We start from the raw sequence: 16,711 nt of genomic DNA on the forward strand, positions 1-16,711 counted from the left end.
CTTGGATTCTTTTCACAGTTAACTTTTTTCTGTGTGTGTTGTGGTGAAAACACTCAAGATATACTCAGCAAGTTTCAAGAATATAGTACAGCATTATTAACTGTCATCACAGGCTGCACGTTAGATCCTCAAAAAATGAAGTATTTTGAAAAATACTTTGAAATACCTTGGAAAAAATCTGATACTATTTTTTTTAGTATTGAATCGTTTCTACAGTTCTACCTACTGAAACTACTGGGACTCTTTGGAGCTGTCGATCGGAGAAGGAAAGAAGAAGGAATTGTCAAAAACTAATAGGGAATAATGGAGCATCCATGAAGGAAAAAGATTCACTCCACATTTGGTCCTTAGTGAGAAACTTATTTTAAGATGTAATATTTTGTGTGTGTGTTTTATTTTATCTATTTGTTTTTCAGGCGGATGACATCAGAGCTTTGCTGATAGATGCCATGCCCCCAGAGGCCTTACCTACCTGTTTCAAACCTCAGGCTACTGTCGTGAGTGCCTCTCTGATCTCACCAGCGTCCACCCCCTCCTGCCTGTCTGCCGCCAGCAGCATAGACAACCTCAGCGGCCCCTTAGCAGAACTGGCAGTAGGAGGAGCGTCCAACACCGGGGATGGCGCCGCGGGCGCCGAAAGGAAGGAAGGAGAAGGCAAGTGCACCGCCGAACGCCCGTTTGGTTTTGGTGTCCTAAATAAGCAGTTCATAAGAAACAAGGCTTTATAAACTCCCACTGTTCGAGGCACCAGAGCCAGACAGCTACGGCCCCTGCCCTCACGGATCTTACCCTCTTTCCCCCGTGCTCTGCTGTCTGGGTACCTGAAACTTTGCAACACACATGTTATTTCATCAGTTGTTGACTCTACTGAAAAGTGTCCTCATTTGATTTCTCCTGTGCTCAACTCACAGCAGGAAAGTCTAAGCAAGTGTATTCCTTTCTTTGTATGGCCCTCCTGCCTGTCTGCCGTGAGTTTCCCTGCCATGAATAATATATTTGGAGAACTAAGGGCCAGGGCTTATGCCTTCCTCCAGCTTCCCCAAGAGGGGAAATCTTAACAATTATATGAAACAAGATGTTTTCTTTAAAAAAAAAAAAAAAAAATGCATTCATAGAATAAATTCCTTGACATCTACATTGTTATTACTTATGTATATCCCAATACATCCTATTCCAACTATAGTGTCTTACTGAACTACTGAGTGAGTCTTGTTACTGAAATTATATCAGAAAAATGAAGAGAGATTATGTTAGAAATGAAAACTGAAACAATAGCTGAAAAATTTAGATTTTTAAATTCCACTGTTAAGTATTTCACTAAAATCATTATATTATGCTTTAAAATATTAATATAAATACTATTGACAAGATAAACTCTGCTTTTACTTCCCCATAAAATTCAGAGCTAACATGAAGTGTCTGAATTAAATTTATGTAATTTGGATCATTTTATGCTATGTGAAAGCAGCTACCATAACCAAGGGTATGTCAGAGAGCCATGACTTTAAGTAAATACTGAAACTTCCTTTAGATTGATATACTTCTTTCTGAAAAACTTTAACATGTGTCTGTTTTAGTTGCGGGTCTTGACATGAATATTAGCCAGTTCCTAAAAAGCCTTGGTCTTGAACACCTGCGGGACATCTTTGAAACAGAACAGGTAAGCTCTCATATAATGTCCAGGCTTTTCAGTTAAATACTAGGAGTAATTGCCAGTTATTCTTTCTTTTTTGCTTCTTAACGACTCTTTTAAAACTCAAAACGGATTTCCAAAGAAGCTAGGGGAATCTACTATTTATGCTTCTTTCCAAAATTGTCCAACAGATGGTGAGAGTCTTTAACATTATGTTGTTGTATCTTTATAAACAGTCTGGCTCAATATGTTTTATTACATGTCAAAATGTAGGCCATGAAACCACCTCAAAAGAATGTTTTCAAAATCTTCCCTCGTCTTGTTCCCAAAAAGTTTATTAGCCTTTTATTCACCTCATTTTATTATTAATGTGACTAGATTCACTTAAAACTAGTAAGAAATTTTTATGGTAACTGATAAGCAAAATCGTCACGAAGTAGTTGTCCATTGAACTAGAAAGCAAAATAATTCCTAGGCAAGAGTACCTTTAAAAATTGCTCCTTTATGAAGTTTCCACTATCTAGCTAGAGACTAAAATATGTTGAACCAGAACTTGGCCATTTGCTTAAAGACTTAGCCTATTTTCAGATAGATCTGAAATGCCTGTAAAGATCTTAGTATGAAGTCATCATTAGGGTGTTTATGAATTAAGATCCTTCTGTTTATCAGTCTGTTTTTATATGGAATAATGAGTTTTTAACGTATCACTATGTGATTTTATTACCATTAAATATCAAGTAATAAATTCCTGAGTTTGACTTGGGTATTATCAATATACATACAATCTTAGAATGGGAAAAATTTTTTAGAGATCAGTAAGTCTTTCTCCCAGATACAGAAATTACCCTTTTTATATCCATGTGGAACAATATCTTGTTACAATTTGGACAGGTATAATAAAATGCTTCTAATCTAAAATACACCCACATCTGCTCCATGTTTAATCTGTTAATATTCTGTTTATCTTTACCCTGTTTTGCGCAGAAATCTCACCCCTTTCTGAATATTAGACAAGCGTTAGCATTAGACTAGCATTTCATACAGCCACCTTGCCATATTTCCACAGACCTCTGGCTTAAACAACAGAACTGTATTCCTTCACGGTTCTGGAGGCCTGAAGTTCAAAACCAGGGTGTCAGCAGGGCTTCAGTCCCTACGAGGGTCTAGGGGAGAATCTGCTGCATGCCTCCACTAGCTGCTAGGCCCCTTCAGCTTCTGGCCACATTCTTTCCATTTTTGTTTCCGTCTTCACCCTGCCTTCTCTGTGTCTGTCCTCTCTTCTTTGTGTCTTTTTTAAGGATGCTTGCACTGAATTTAAGCCCTCCCCATCTAGTCAGAGATGATCTCCTTATCTCAAGATCCTTGACTGAATTCACATCTGCAAAGATGTAAAAAAAAATTTTCCAAGTAAGGTTCTTCTCAAGTTCTGGGGCTTAAAAAACTTGGACATATCTTTTTGAGGGTCACCATTCAGCTTGCTACAACATACTATAGCCCTTCTTACATTTCTAAGACCTACTCAACTTTATCATGGATTTATCCTTCTAATCAACTACCCACCCCTCCAAAGTTTCTCCTAATTTAGCATAATAAATTCATCTTCTTTAGTTATTCTTTTTGTGGATATAGTGTCCAAATTCTTTACTGCTCTCTGACCCATTCTGATTTCTTTGTAGGCACATAGTTAGTTTAGAGTTAATTTAAAGTCCAGGTCTTTTTCATATCAATGATGAAAGACTTTTTATGTCAAGATTTTCTAATGTCTTGCATTTTAGCTTATTTCTTCATACTATATATTGTAGTTGATCTTTAATGCTCTTAATGATCAAAACAGTTGGGTAGAAGTAACACTGGACTAAAAAAAGACCTTCATTCTGATTAAGGCATTTAACCTATCACTTGCCTTGCCTGTAAAATATAATAATACTTTCAAAAGTCCAGATAATTAAAATTCCCAGCCTTGTACTGCTATGCTAGTTTTTAAAACATGCTTTAATGAAACAATGGTTGTATTTTCTGTCTGGTGGTGAGGGTTTTATAAATGCTGTAATAATTACCTTTGCCTTTAAGCTTCACCTGCCATTGATTCACCTCTGGCTTGGAGATTTCTTATGGGAATATCCTACACTGTAAGACTCTTCTTCCTGTATCCTTTCTCTGAAGGTATTAAAGCTGTTTTAGAAGTAGTATCCTCTGCTACAGCCATATTCTGACCATTCCCCTTCTTCCCACGTCACATCCACAATAACTGTGAAATTTCACATAGCTTTGCTTAATAAAAACAGAGACCCACATTCAAGCAAATCATTCCTGTTAGCCATTTTTCAAAAGAGTTCAGCCTCTACTGCTTTAGTCAGTTTGCATCATAATTTTTTTTTACTTTATATATTCTCTTTTATAGTAGTGGTACCCTGTGGCATACTTATCTCATTTTCTTGTTTTTAATAGTTTAATCTTACAGTTGGTCCTTTTGACAGCTTACCGTAGTTTCATCCGTTTCATTGTTATTTTTTCATTGCACTTTTGTTCTGAGTAAATGGTTCCATTGATTTTCCTTTTGCCAGAGTAATTTCTGTATCCTCTTTTTTAATCAATATGTTGACACTTCCATTTAACGTGTATTACCTAGCCTAATTCCTTCCCTGCAGACAAATAATATTACCATTCTCTGTATAGAATTGTGTGCGACTGTCTTCTTGCCCAAAGTTCAAGCAATCAAAAGTTTTATTTGACTGCACTTGTTTCTTAACTAGCCTTTAGTTCTAGAGTAATAAGTTCCGTAACCCTTTACATAACTTATCCAGAGGACTTTCTGCCATTAGCATTCTGCATCAGTCCAGGAGAACGTGATGAGGTCAAGGTGTTCATGAGTGAGGCGAAGTGTCAGGGTGTGTGTGCGTTGTACCCATTTAGTTCTTGTCTATCACTGACCTTGAGCCAGTTATTCTGTTTGACACATAATAGATTATTACTTCTATTCTGATAGATATTACTCTCCCAGTGGAGTGGGGAAGAAGGATCATTTATTTCTCCTCCTTCAGAGCATCATCACCCCACCTCTCACCTTCACAGTTGTTCTCTCAGAAGTCTCTTAGCTGCCTCTTTGTCATGTATGTTTTGCCGAGTTCTGTATTAAGTAACACACACCTGTGTCCTTTGTAATTAAGTGTCGTACCTGTGTCACTCGGCCCTTCCTCTGTAACCTGGCTTCTTGACTAGGATACTTTCTCTGTGGGAAGGGCTGCGTGATTTACATTGCAATTCCTGGAACATAAATGCTGCAACTTGTGAACATATTTATGGTCCACGTATATATATGAAAAGTGACCTTATCAATTTTTATTTCAGAATCTAAAGACAAAGGCATGGACTCAGTAAATTCATTATGAACATGATTGCAAAGTTAATTCTAATATCTGTTACTGTAGCCTGCAGCCTCGCAATGTAAAAGAAAGGCCTTTTTCATTAAAACCCCAGTGTTTCTCCCTCCACCCCAGAGAAAATAAATAAATCTTAGAAACAAGAAGCAGCCCTTCTTAAAGTAACACTCTCGAAGTGAAATTTGCTTTATATGCAAGATGATTTAACTGATACATGGGTGATCTTTATGTTAAAGGTTATAATTTGGTTTTAATGTATGCTGAGTATAAATAACTGGCCCAACAAACTTGTAATTTCCTAGATCTAACTAAGATTTTGGTTTTTTTTTAATGTGAGTTAAAGATAATTTTCAGAAAAATATTTCTAGCAGTATAAAAGCTTTGAATCTTGGAGAAACATGTCTAAAATCTAACTTCCAGATATTTTCAGTTCTTTTATTATTAATGCAGTAATATCATATTCACTCATCATCAGAATTTGGAATAGTCTTTACTCCCATGCCTTGCTTTTCCTCCACCATTTCTATGACCAGGCCCTGGCATCTCTCCCTTTGAAGTTGCTCTCCAGTTCACCCCTTCCAGTCTCCTCCACCCCATCGTCGTCGTCTTGTTCAGTCACTTTCCCTTCCAGATCTGCCCCTCGTACCACTGTCCTCCTGAAATACAGTTTTGTATTGCTCTGCTGAAAAGGTATCATTGGACATTTTGGATACTATCTTCACTTGATGTGTAAAACCCATAAAGACCTGCTCTTAGCTTACTGCTCTGTCCCATCACTTTTTTTGTTCCTGTATATACATTATACACTAACCATTTTGAACTTTATTATTAATACCAGAGTCTCTCAAATGTTTTCCTTTTGTACATGGTGTTCCCTTTGTTGTAAACACCCTTCCCTTCTTCCTGTAAGTCTTCCTCCTCAACTGAATATTACCTTCTTTTAAGAACCTTTCCTGACCCCCTTCCTGTTCCTTTCTTAGTTCCCAGTCCCACTTATAACCGCAACACAGTAACCTTCCTGAGAATTCCCATGGGACTCCTCCAAAACATTTACCAACCTTTACCAAATATTTGTGTTTACTTTATCTCCTTGGTAGAGGAACTATCATGACCTGTAGTGTTAGTGTTGTTTGTTCCTTGGCCCCACTGTTTTACTACCAACTGGGGCCAGCTATTTACCTTTCTGAGCTGTAATGGATCATTTTAGAATTAAATGAAATGTTTAATTAGTCACTTTTTGGGAAATACTGGCATATAGAAGGTACTCATTAAATACATTATGTATAAATGAATGAACAAGTGAACATAAATGTAAATTCAATAGCTAGTTATTTAAGGTTTTCCAGTCCCCAGTTCCAATAAATATAAGGACAAATTGAGTACCATGTAACTCAAAGCAGTTAAATTTAATGTTTAATTATTTTAACTCTCTAGTCATCCCTTTTAAGGCAAATAAGCAAAGGGAAAGACAAGTATAGCAATACATTTCAGCTCTTCTGTATACTATTTCTATAACTTCACTGAGCATGAATTTCTTCATAAAGACAGTAATAGTATATCATGGGTCATTATGAGGATGAAATGAGGTACTCATTTCATGATTGGAATCACATAATGAACAAATGTATCAAACGTTCTCCATTTCTTCTCTGAAACCTAATACTATGTTTTGTTGGCCTGGTTTCTGCTTCTTTCAGACATACACTATACATATCAACTCAGAAAGGCTAAAAGACTCTTTAAATTGAAGCTGCCACATAGATATAAGATCCTGTTTTTATGTCAACATGATCTGAAGTTTAGAAGAAAAAAGTGGAATATCAATAATGTAGTAAACATGGTTTCCAAATTATATTAAAATCACATCTAGCTAAAAATGTAAACACTGCTATTATGTTGCAAACTATGCTATCTCAAAGATGTACATTTCAAAACTGTGGTTTTTTTTAGAAACTTTGCCAAAAACTTCCTTTGGGTGATTGGAAGTGAATTGCCCATTTTGTGCAATGGAGAGATTATTTCTTAAATGGCCACTTAGGAGAAATATAGCAAATTATTTCCAGAGAGTTAATGATGTATGCTTTTTGCTCTGAGAAGATCAGACTCATTATATAATATTTTATTCTGACAGTAAAAATCATCAGAGTTCCAGACCTAATTTGTTAGTTTTTTAAAATGTTATATGCAAGTATAAAGGTAGAGAAAGCCATGAATAAAAATTTCTTGAGTTGAAAAAGAGTGTTTATCAAAGGATTTCTCAGTTTCCCAGGGAAAAAGAAAATCAGAAGCTAATCTTGTTAAGTAGTATCTGGATTGTCACAGGACCAGCTTCTTCTGAGCTGAAAATTCAGAAGATGCAACTGCTGGAGATCCTGTGCATTCAGAGCACTGCCACTGGGTGGAGGTAGAGTCGCAGTTACTTTTAGTAGACCAAGAACGGAATAGAGATCTTAGATCTTGCATTGTAGAAGCAAACCACCTCCATTTACAGGGATTAAATCAGCAAAACTTAACAAAAAAAAAAAGACCAAAACTTTTAAACCACTATTTTGAACAAAATAAAATGTATGTTAGACTTCAGGGATTGTTAGATGGCTTTTAAGCTCTTACAAATTCTACCTACTCTCTTCTCCAAAATGGAATTCTTTATATAGTTTCTATTTAAGATGGTTTGTAATCTAACTAAATAATTGTGATATAAATCTTGCTCCTTTCTCAAGCAGCCTCTTCCATCCTTGAATACTTCTCAGCACTAGGAAGTTCTTTCTTATCTTTATATAAATCCCACTTCCCTAAAGCTTCGTCTGTTTCATTGTGCTGAGCCCCTCTTTCCCCTACCATTCATCTTTGCCACCTTCTGGATATTGAGATCTGGTATTTCCCCCATTTTCAAGCTGCTGGTTGTCTCCTCTTATATCTTGAGGCAAGGAAAATGTGGTAGGATGAATAATCAAAAGGAAAAATGGCAATGATCATTTCATATTCCATAGCATTGTTTCTCCCATTTACTGTCTCTATCGACTGAAAACAAATCGAGGAGTATTTCAAGTGAGCAAAAAGCTGATAAGTTTATGAAGGCAACTTTTAGAAGATTTAAGTTCATGCTGATAAAGGAGACAAGAATTTTCTTAATTTGACTGGATACTGGAGCATTGAAGACAAATGGAAGAATTTTCATCATCTGAAGAACTGTTAAAAGATTTAGCAATTAATTTTGTTTCATTTTTCAGATTACGCTAGATGTGTTGGCTGATATGGGTCATGAAGAGTTGAAAGAAATAGGCATCAATGCATACGGACACCGCCATAAATTAATAAAGGGAGTGGAAAGACTCTTAGGTGGACAACAAGGTAAGCTATTGAAAAATAAAGAGGTTTCAGAAATTAGTGATGAAGTGTCCTGTGAAGTGAAAGTCACTCATTTCATGTCCAACTCTTTGCAGCCCCATGGACTATGCAGTCCATGGAATTCTCCAGGTCAGAATACTGGAGTGGGTAGCCGTTCCCTTCTCCAGGGTAGCTTCCCAACATGGGGATCGAACCCAGGTCTCCTGCATTGCAGGCAGATTCTTTACCAACTGAGCCACCAGGGAAGCCCGGTATAAGTGTCCCGCCTGGCATTTAATCAGGTGGCCTGACCTCAGAGCTCATGCACTCAGCTTGGCGTCTCCTGCCTGTCCGTCTCCATCATTGGTCTCACTCTCCCTCTAGTCATTTAGGCTAAAAATCAGAGTCACTCTTTACTCTCCCCCATAACACCGCATCCTAAATATCCCTGGAATCTGCACTTCGGTCCTTTCCCACTGCTGCCACCCAATCCACACCACTATCATCTCTCTCCTGGACTGACACAACCACCTTCCAGCTTACCTCCAACAGTCACCTTTGCGGCCTCCCACCCCCACCCAGCTCCCCAAACCTTCCTTAGATGATAACCAGAAGGCTCTTCAGAGTGACTGTATGATCGTATCATTCCAGTGCTTGAAATCCTCCAATAGAGTACTGTTGGTTTTAGGATAAAATCAAACGTTCCTAACATGACTGTTCAGAATCTGACCTTTCTGTCTCACCTTGGTTCCTTTTTCCTCCTTCACAACTATCAGTGTAGTCTTCTTCTGTTGCACTTTGCTGTTACACGCCTTTCTTTTTTTTTTTGGGGGTATGCTTCCATGTTTATCATTTCTCTGTTTGTTAGAAGTACTTTCACTATAGAAAAGCAAAGAGAGAGGAAAGAAACAACTTGAATTAGTCTGCAGAGACAGTAAAATTGTAAGAGTGACATGAAAGTAAATGTTAGCAGGTATTGATCTTGAGTCTTGCTTATTTAGCTATAGTAACTCAACAAGAATAATGAAATTAGCAAGAATAATGTATTTTAAACTTATTATATAAGTGACCATTTCAAGCTCTCACAGATGATAATTCTTTTAGAGGATAATTCTTATATTTTAGACCTGACTGCATTTAATTACAGTGTCTTCTCTTTTGGATCAGAATCATGTATGTTCATGATTGAGTTCAACAAATAATTGTTGAGTCTGTTGCAGATATAGGGAACTGTAAGAACAGAACAAATTGAACCACAAACACATCTCCATTATTTTTTTCTTGTCTTTGGATGTATTTGTTTAATATAACCTTATATATTGGGTTCAAGTTGCAAATAGCTTAGGCTTGTTCCAGAATGTCAATTATTTATGAGAGTTTTCCATAAAATAGAGCCTGGATAGTGTAGACCTTTGTTTAATATGTTAATTTTTCTTCCCTGCAGGCACCAATCCTTATTTGACTTTTCACTGTGTTAATCAGGGAACTATTTTGCTGGATCTTGCTCCAGAAGATAAAGAGTATCAGTCAGTAGAAGAGGAGGTAATATACATCAAAATTTTTCATTATCTTTTCCTGAAATCCCTGCTCACACCTCTTTTTCCAAGAGAGGTAAACTTGTTTTATATTGACTGATGGTCTGTTGCCTGTTTATTATCGTGTCTCCCTTAGCCATTGTGGTGGCATGTTGCCAACATTAACACAGGACTACACTATGTTGCTTTCACAGCAGAACCCCTAGGGTTTCCAGCGGGTGGGCCACATGTACCTCTTTATTCTGGAGACTTTCCTGAAACTCGTAGAAGTAAAGACCCTACAGAACTATTTTTTCACACTGTTAAAATGCTACCTAAAAATAATATGGAGTGAGAATCTTGTCTCGTAAATAATAAACATCGTCTAATCTTTATTTTCATGAAAGTTCCAAACTGTGGTTATGAAATATATGTGTGCTTAGGAAACCTGCCTCATAACTCCAGTCAGCTTTCATTTCTACAGTCAATTATTTTAAAGCACCAGAGTAAGACTTTGTATGAACCTCTGGTAGATGTGATGCCACAGAGATGCCCTCTCTCCTGATGGCTTATGTCTCACTTAGCTTATACATCATAAAGTGCCTAATGGCATTATCATAATAAATAAGCTTCCTAACTAATTCCACCTTTTGCAGAGAAAGGCATACCTACATTTATTTTGTTTGTTTTCTACCTCTTAATTAGTGCTGATATTATTCCCATCCCAGGGTCTCAGGACCATTACCCCAGGGTAGCATTTCACCTCGTACTTAGTTTATCAGGAAAGCATTCTGTTTTCTCCTGGCTTACTGGGTAATCATTCTCCTTGTAGTAAGTAAATTCTGATTATAAGGTCAAAAATGTAGTGACTCACTTCACAGAGGGAGCGGTGAGATAGAGAATCAACTCTGAGTCAGTTCTCTGAGAAACTTAGGTATTTAAAACATCTTAATTTTCAAACTATCATAATCCGTAATTTGGAGAGTAGAAGAAGGGTAAGTAGTGTTCAGAAGAGTTATTCCACTTACTTACTTACATGTTATACCCAGCTTCCCCGGTCTGTGCAGATATACTTTGAGATCCCAGAGCAAAGAGACGAGGACTTTTTCACCTAAGGGACAAAGATTTATGGATTTTTATAAATTCTTTGTGTTTACTTTTAGCACTAGTGCAATGGGGTATTAATTCAATCCCATTCAACTAGTTAATGGGGTATTAAGAGTTTTAGTTTGACTTAATCACAGTGTTGTTTCTCCTCAATAACATAAAATAGTAATGTGGATGACTTACCATGGTATTTTACCCCATAGTGTTTGCAGAAAAAACTTTCAAGGCTTTTATTAAAAAATAAAGTGCAAAAGTTTGATATTTATGTCTATTTTCTCACCAGAAATACTGATTCACTAAACTTGTTGACTCATTTATAGTGAACTCCTGATTGCTTACAGTGCTGAGTCTTAGACTCATTAGCGAAACAATACAATAGAATTAAAATGTTGAAAACAACAGGAGGAATGTCTTCAGAATTCCACACTGGCCTGTTTTCAGAAAGATATTTTGTTTTGTTCTATAGATGCAAAGTACAATTCGAGAACACCGAGATGGTGGTAATGCTGGTGGCATCTTCAACAGATACAATGTCATTCGAGTAAGTTTCGAGCATTTCAGGGTGAAAATTGGATTGCACAGCTTGCCTGACTATCAGATATAAGCTAGATCATCTGGCATTCCTGAGACAAGTATAGTGATAAGACTCCCAGCTCACGCACAAATTTGGAATGTAATTTATGTTTTCACTATTTCCAAGTAGTATTAAAGGCCTCGATTTTTAATCTGATTGAGTCAGTGATTATATCAGAATGCATGTATCTCTTAATCTCAATATTTTAATTCATAACATGAAATAAATGACTGCCATATGCTTTTTTCAAAGGGGTGTCATAAAGATGGATAAAATCTGTTGATAAATGGTTTAACCCTTTGGGTTAATAGACCTATTGACATTACACCAGTGCATATCAGAATTACCTGGGGAGCTTTCTGAAAGTACAGATTTACAGGCCCCTACAACCTGAAGTCCTCAGGTGATTCTGAGGTATAGCCAGGTCAGGTGTAGATAATGAACAAAAAGTGTAGCTGAAAATTGTCACTAAAAACAGAGTATTAACTGAATTATAGTGACCTGGCAACTATATCGTTTTTAAATAATGCTTTAAGCAAACAAAAATTGAACCTCCCCAAAGAAAAGCATACTTTTTATTTTAAATTATAAACTGCCAGTTAACATGCATTTCACTGATTCGTTTCTTTCTTCCTCATCTTTAAAGATTCAAAAAGTTGTGAACAAGAAGTTGAGAGAACGGTTCTGTCACAGACAGAAGGAAGTGTCTGAGGAGAATCACAACCACCACAATGAACGCATGTTGTTTCACGGTGAGCACCCGCTGGTCATTAGCTCTGAGTGTTTGCAAACTCCAGGAAGGTGAAAAGCCTGTGGTATTGACTGTATTCGTGTTGTGTTAAAAATGGTTTTTATTTATTTATCTTTTTTCATTACATGTTGGTACCAGCTTTCTAAAGCATTACATGTATGGGCTTTCCAAGGCATTTACAATGAAAATAATTTATCTGAAATTGTCTCAGAATTTACATTGCATGCTGAGCCATCTAGATGGTGAAACACTATTTTTGTTGTAGTTCAGCATAATTGTTTTAGTTTACTGAATTATCTGTTTTTGCTTAAAGCAATACTGGGTGTAAAATAATCTGTGTTTTCAAAGTTATGTTGTACTTTGCTATCTAAAATCCCATGTCATCTGCAAAATCCATATAAGGTCTTGCTGGACAACAACTATGAGTCCCTCGTAAAATTCTAGTACATGATAGTAATTTCTGTATTGTAGACCATCCTACAGAGTAAACTTCATGTAAGCATTATTAGTGTTACTCTGCCAAGTGCAGATAGTATGCAGCTAATGGAGATTCTAGAAAGTGCTCAAAACTGATCTGTCTTTATATTTTTAGGTTCTCCTTTCATTAATGCCATTATTCATAAAGGGTTTGATGAGCGACATGCATATATAGGAGGAATGTTTGGTGCTGGGATTTATTTTGCTGAAAACTCTTCTAAAAGCAACCAGTATGTTTATGGAATAGGAGGAGGAACAGGCTGTCCCACACACAAAGACCGGTCATGTTATATATGTCACAGGTGAGCATCATTCCTTCTGTGTAAGGGTTGCTATCCTCAGGTCATGGACCAGATTAGTTTCTCAGGCTCTGCAGAAGTCCCAGGTCATTCTCACTCTTACTCCTAACAAATCAGACCATCCTGGGTGTTAGATAGGAACAGCTGGTCAGCCCCTGCTCTAATCAGAGCCATGACGGCAGAGTCAACAGCAGTTGTGGTAAAAGCCAAGTGTCTGTCTGGGGAAAGCCAGGCATAGCTTACAGCGAAGCTCCCTCCATCTTGACTTTCTCTCAGGGCTCCACTCTCCTTATTTCAGATTCAGGACAAGATTGAAAATTATTTCTGGAGAACAAGGAACCTCTAGTGCTAATCACATTTGAAGTAGAGCACATAACTTCTCTAAACAAGTAGAATCTTTCATTTGCTCCTGGTCAGCGTTTGCCCCACAGGGTATCGGTATCCCACACTGGGCCACCCCTGCATCTGCAGCCCACACACAGGCACACGGCAAGCTGGTGAACAGACATGAGCCTGCTAGGCAGGGCCTGCATCTTCTCCTGTCTCCATAGCAACAAGGATGCCCTGGGGCAGGAGGCAGAAGGCAGGAAGTGAGGGCTGTCAGGTCACACTCTGTGTGACATACGGACACTGGGTATCGCCATGGCAGTGGGCCCAGCAGGCTGAGCGGGCAGAGGCCTGTGACACTGTAGTGCCACCACAGTCTCAAAAAGCTTCCTTCTAATGCGAGTCCAAACCTTTTCCTCTGGGACCTACAAGAGGATACAGTTGATGCCAATCCAGCATCACCAGTAGCATCACACTAAAAAAGCCAGCCCAGGCAGGATTCAGTTAAACTGGGTCTAGCACAGTTTTGATTCACAGTAATACTTGTTTAGTCATAATGCACAGATCACACTTCATTACTTTACTTAAAAACTACTTCATTGAATACCAACTATTTACAGTTAACAGTAGGACCAAATCGTATAGCTTAGTTAAGATGTCTATTCATATATTCAAGTATTTATTAAGGGTTTGCAGACTTTTATTTCAAAGGGCCATAGTGGTAAATATTTTAGGCTTTGCAGGCTGTAGGATCCCTGTCACAATGACTCAGCTCTGTGCTGGTACAGAAGCGGCTACAGACAGCCTGTAATGAATATGTCTGTGGTCCAATAAAGTTTTATTTACAAAAACAGGTGGCAGCCTAGATTTGGCCCATAGGTTGCCAGTTTATTTAATACACTGTCTTCCCAATCAATCTTTCTTTCCCTCCATAATAGTTAACAACTGCCGCAATTCATGTTTCACTCAGGTAGTGAACTTTCTGGCCATATATTGAAGCTAAATATATATATAATCCACTTTTATTATTATTCTTTATCTCATCTCAGACTTTACGTCTTCATAATGAGTAAACCTAACTTTAATTTCAGACGCTGCTGCCATCTGCTTATTTTCTTCACTTTCCTCCTATCTGTCCACACTCATTCTTCCAGAATGCAGTTTCACCAGTATTTGTCTTTTTCCACTAGTCAAAACTTGGCCAGGTGTTATCTGTGATTGATTTCTAAACCATACCAAAACCACTTTAAGTGGAACTATTGAACCTGCTAACTGCTTATAGTAAATCAGTATTTTAAATCTCATCCTATTCCTACTCATAAAATTAAAAATGACATTTAAATTAGCTTGCCTTATGTTAACTATCTTTTTAAAAAATCAATAAACCTACCAATTATACCATTCTAAGATTTAAAGCTTCCTTCAAAGTATTGCTTTGCTTTTTTCTTCAGGCAAATGCTTTTCTGTAGAGTGACCCTTGGCAAGTCGTTTCTGCAGTTCAGCACCATGAAAATGGCCCACGCCCCCCCAGGCCATCACTCTGTCATTGGGAGGCCAAGTGTGAATGGGTTGGCCTATGCTGAATACGTCATCTACAGAGGAGAGCAGGTATGGTGCTCGTGAAATAAGTGAGACCCGGCTACTGTAAACAGTTGATTCAAAACTCGAAGACCACATAAGAATTAAAGAAAACCATTTAAATGTAATAATGTAAATATGAATTTTAGTTGAATTTCAAATGGATTGAAAAGGAGAAAAAAGCAGATTAACTATATACACGAAAACAATGTTTTATTATATGCCAACAGTCTTGGGCCAGGTTAGGTGTGGAATAGGGCGAAGAATTGCAAACAAATCCTGGATTTCATTTAGATCTATTGATTGTGGGCAAAGATTTGAAACTCTTTCAGGTGTATTCTAGGATTAAGCAAATGAGTAAATATGTTGATGTGTTGATTTTGGGAACTGGGTTCTCACTGTGGAAGAAGAGACATAAGTATGGAATGAGGGAAGGTAACAGTGACTCTAGGGAAGGGCAGAAATTGGAGGTATTGATAGGAACGAATGGTTTCTAGTAAATACGTATATGTTTGTACACATGTAAGTATATGTATGTATAGGTTTATGAACAAGAGATATGTGTAGGCATATATATGAGTACATATGTGCATGTATTTCTTAGCACTGTCTGCTGAAAGCCAAAAAAAACCAGGAGCAATGAGGACTCCTCAAGCCCAAATCTTGGCCTGTAATACCATGCCCCATAGAAGGATCTTTGAAGAAACAGCTAATTCCAGGGCTGGAGCAGATTAGGAACTTGTTACACCAGAAAGTAATGAAATCCTCGAAAACAGTGATGGGAGCATGTCACAGGGAAACAAAGTCAGCTCAGAGTGGCTCCCACTGGCCAAATCTGAGATAATTTGAACATCAAAATAAGTATAGTGATAAATTTTACACCATTGGAAAGAATAGGAATTTATGATTCCATACTGATAACAAAGGAAGGAAGAGAGGGCGGAAGGAAGCTTTCAGGTTAAATGAAACCCCAGAGACAGGACAGCTAACTGCAGATTCTCCCCCCAAAGTAGATCTGGTACTAGAAGAGAATGGACGTTATTAGATCCACAGATAAAATTGAAATATAAATGGTAGGTTAAAAAACATATTATGTCTGTATAAAACTTATATATGAGAATATTCCTATTATTAGGAAATAAGTACTGGCATATTTAGGGTTAAAGAACCATAACGAGGTATAGTACTTACTCTGAAATGACTCAGGGAGAAACATATCTGAATCTCTGTGTGTCTGTCTAGTATATAGAGAAGGAGGGGGAAAGTCCACATGATAAAGCAAATAGGATAAATAAAACCTTAACAATATTTGGATGTAGGTAAAGGGTTGGACACGACTGAGAGACTGAACTTAGAACTTAGAAAGGGCATACAGGTATATTAGGTACTAGTTTAATTTTTGCAACTTAATGTGCCAGTTTGCAGTTGTTTACAAATAAAGAGCTTTTAAACTACCAAAGAATACTTTTGTCAGATTTTTCTTTTTAAATCAGAAATGCCCAGCTTCTAGAAAAAATATTTTCACTTTGACTCAGTAATTCTACCTTCAGAAATTTGTTTCAGATAAAATCAGTGACGGTCACATCCCAAAAAAGCACCTAGAAGGATGTTCAGGTTGCTGTCTCAATTATCATAATGAAAATTTTAAACAAACTAAATATTTAGCAAAAAGGGAATGATTAAATGAATGTTAGTATATTTGTGTGCCTGTGATTTAAAAATACATGTACATTGTATTTGCTAA

General features: G+C 37.2%; 1 protein-coding gene across 1 annotated transcript in view; it reads left to right on the top strand.

Moving 5' to 3' along the window:
* The window catches only part of TNKS (tankyrase), a 154,260-nt gene that overhangs the window by 129,494 nt on the left and 8,055 nt on the right, over positions 1-16,711 (top strand). The window contains exons 19-26 of the mRNA XM_065946583.1: positions 417-654; positions 1,578-1,660; positions 8,244-8,364; positions 9,785-9,882; positions 11,428-11,502; positions 12,182-12,287; positions 12,879-13,065; positions 14,841-14,997. Of these exons, the coding sequence (XP_065802655.1) occupies positions 417-654; positions 1,578-1,660; positions 8,244-8,364; positions 9,785-9,882; positions 11,428-11,502; positions 12,182-12,287; positions 12,879-13,065; positions 14,841-14,997 (1,065 nt within the window). The remainder of the gene's footprint in view (positions 1-416; positions 655-1,577; positions 1,661-8,243; positions 8,365-9,784; positions 9,883-11,427; positions 11,503-12,181; positions 12,288-12,878; positions 13,066-14,840; positions 14,998-16,711) is intronic.

The sequence above is a fragment of the Muntiacus reevesi genome, chromosome 10 (assembly GCF_963930625.1).
Source record: "Muntiacus reevesi chromosome 10, mMunRee1.1, whole genome shotgun sequence".
Classification (NCBI taxonomy): domain Eukaryota; kingdom Metazoa; phylum Chordata; class Mammalia; order Artiodactyla; family Cervidae; genus Muntiacus; species Muntiacus reevesi.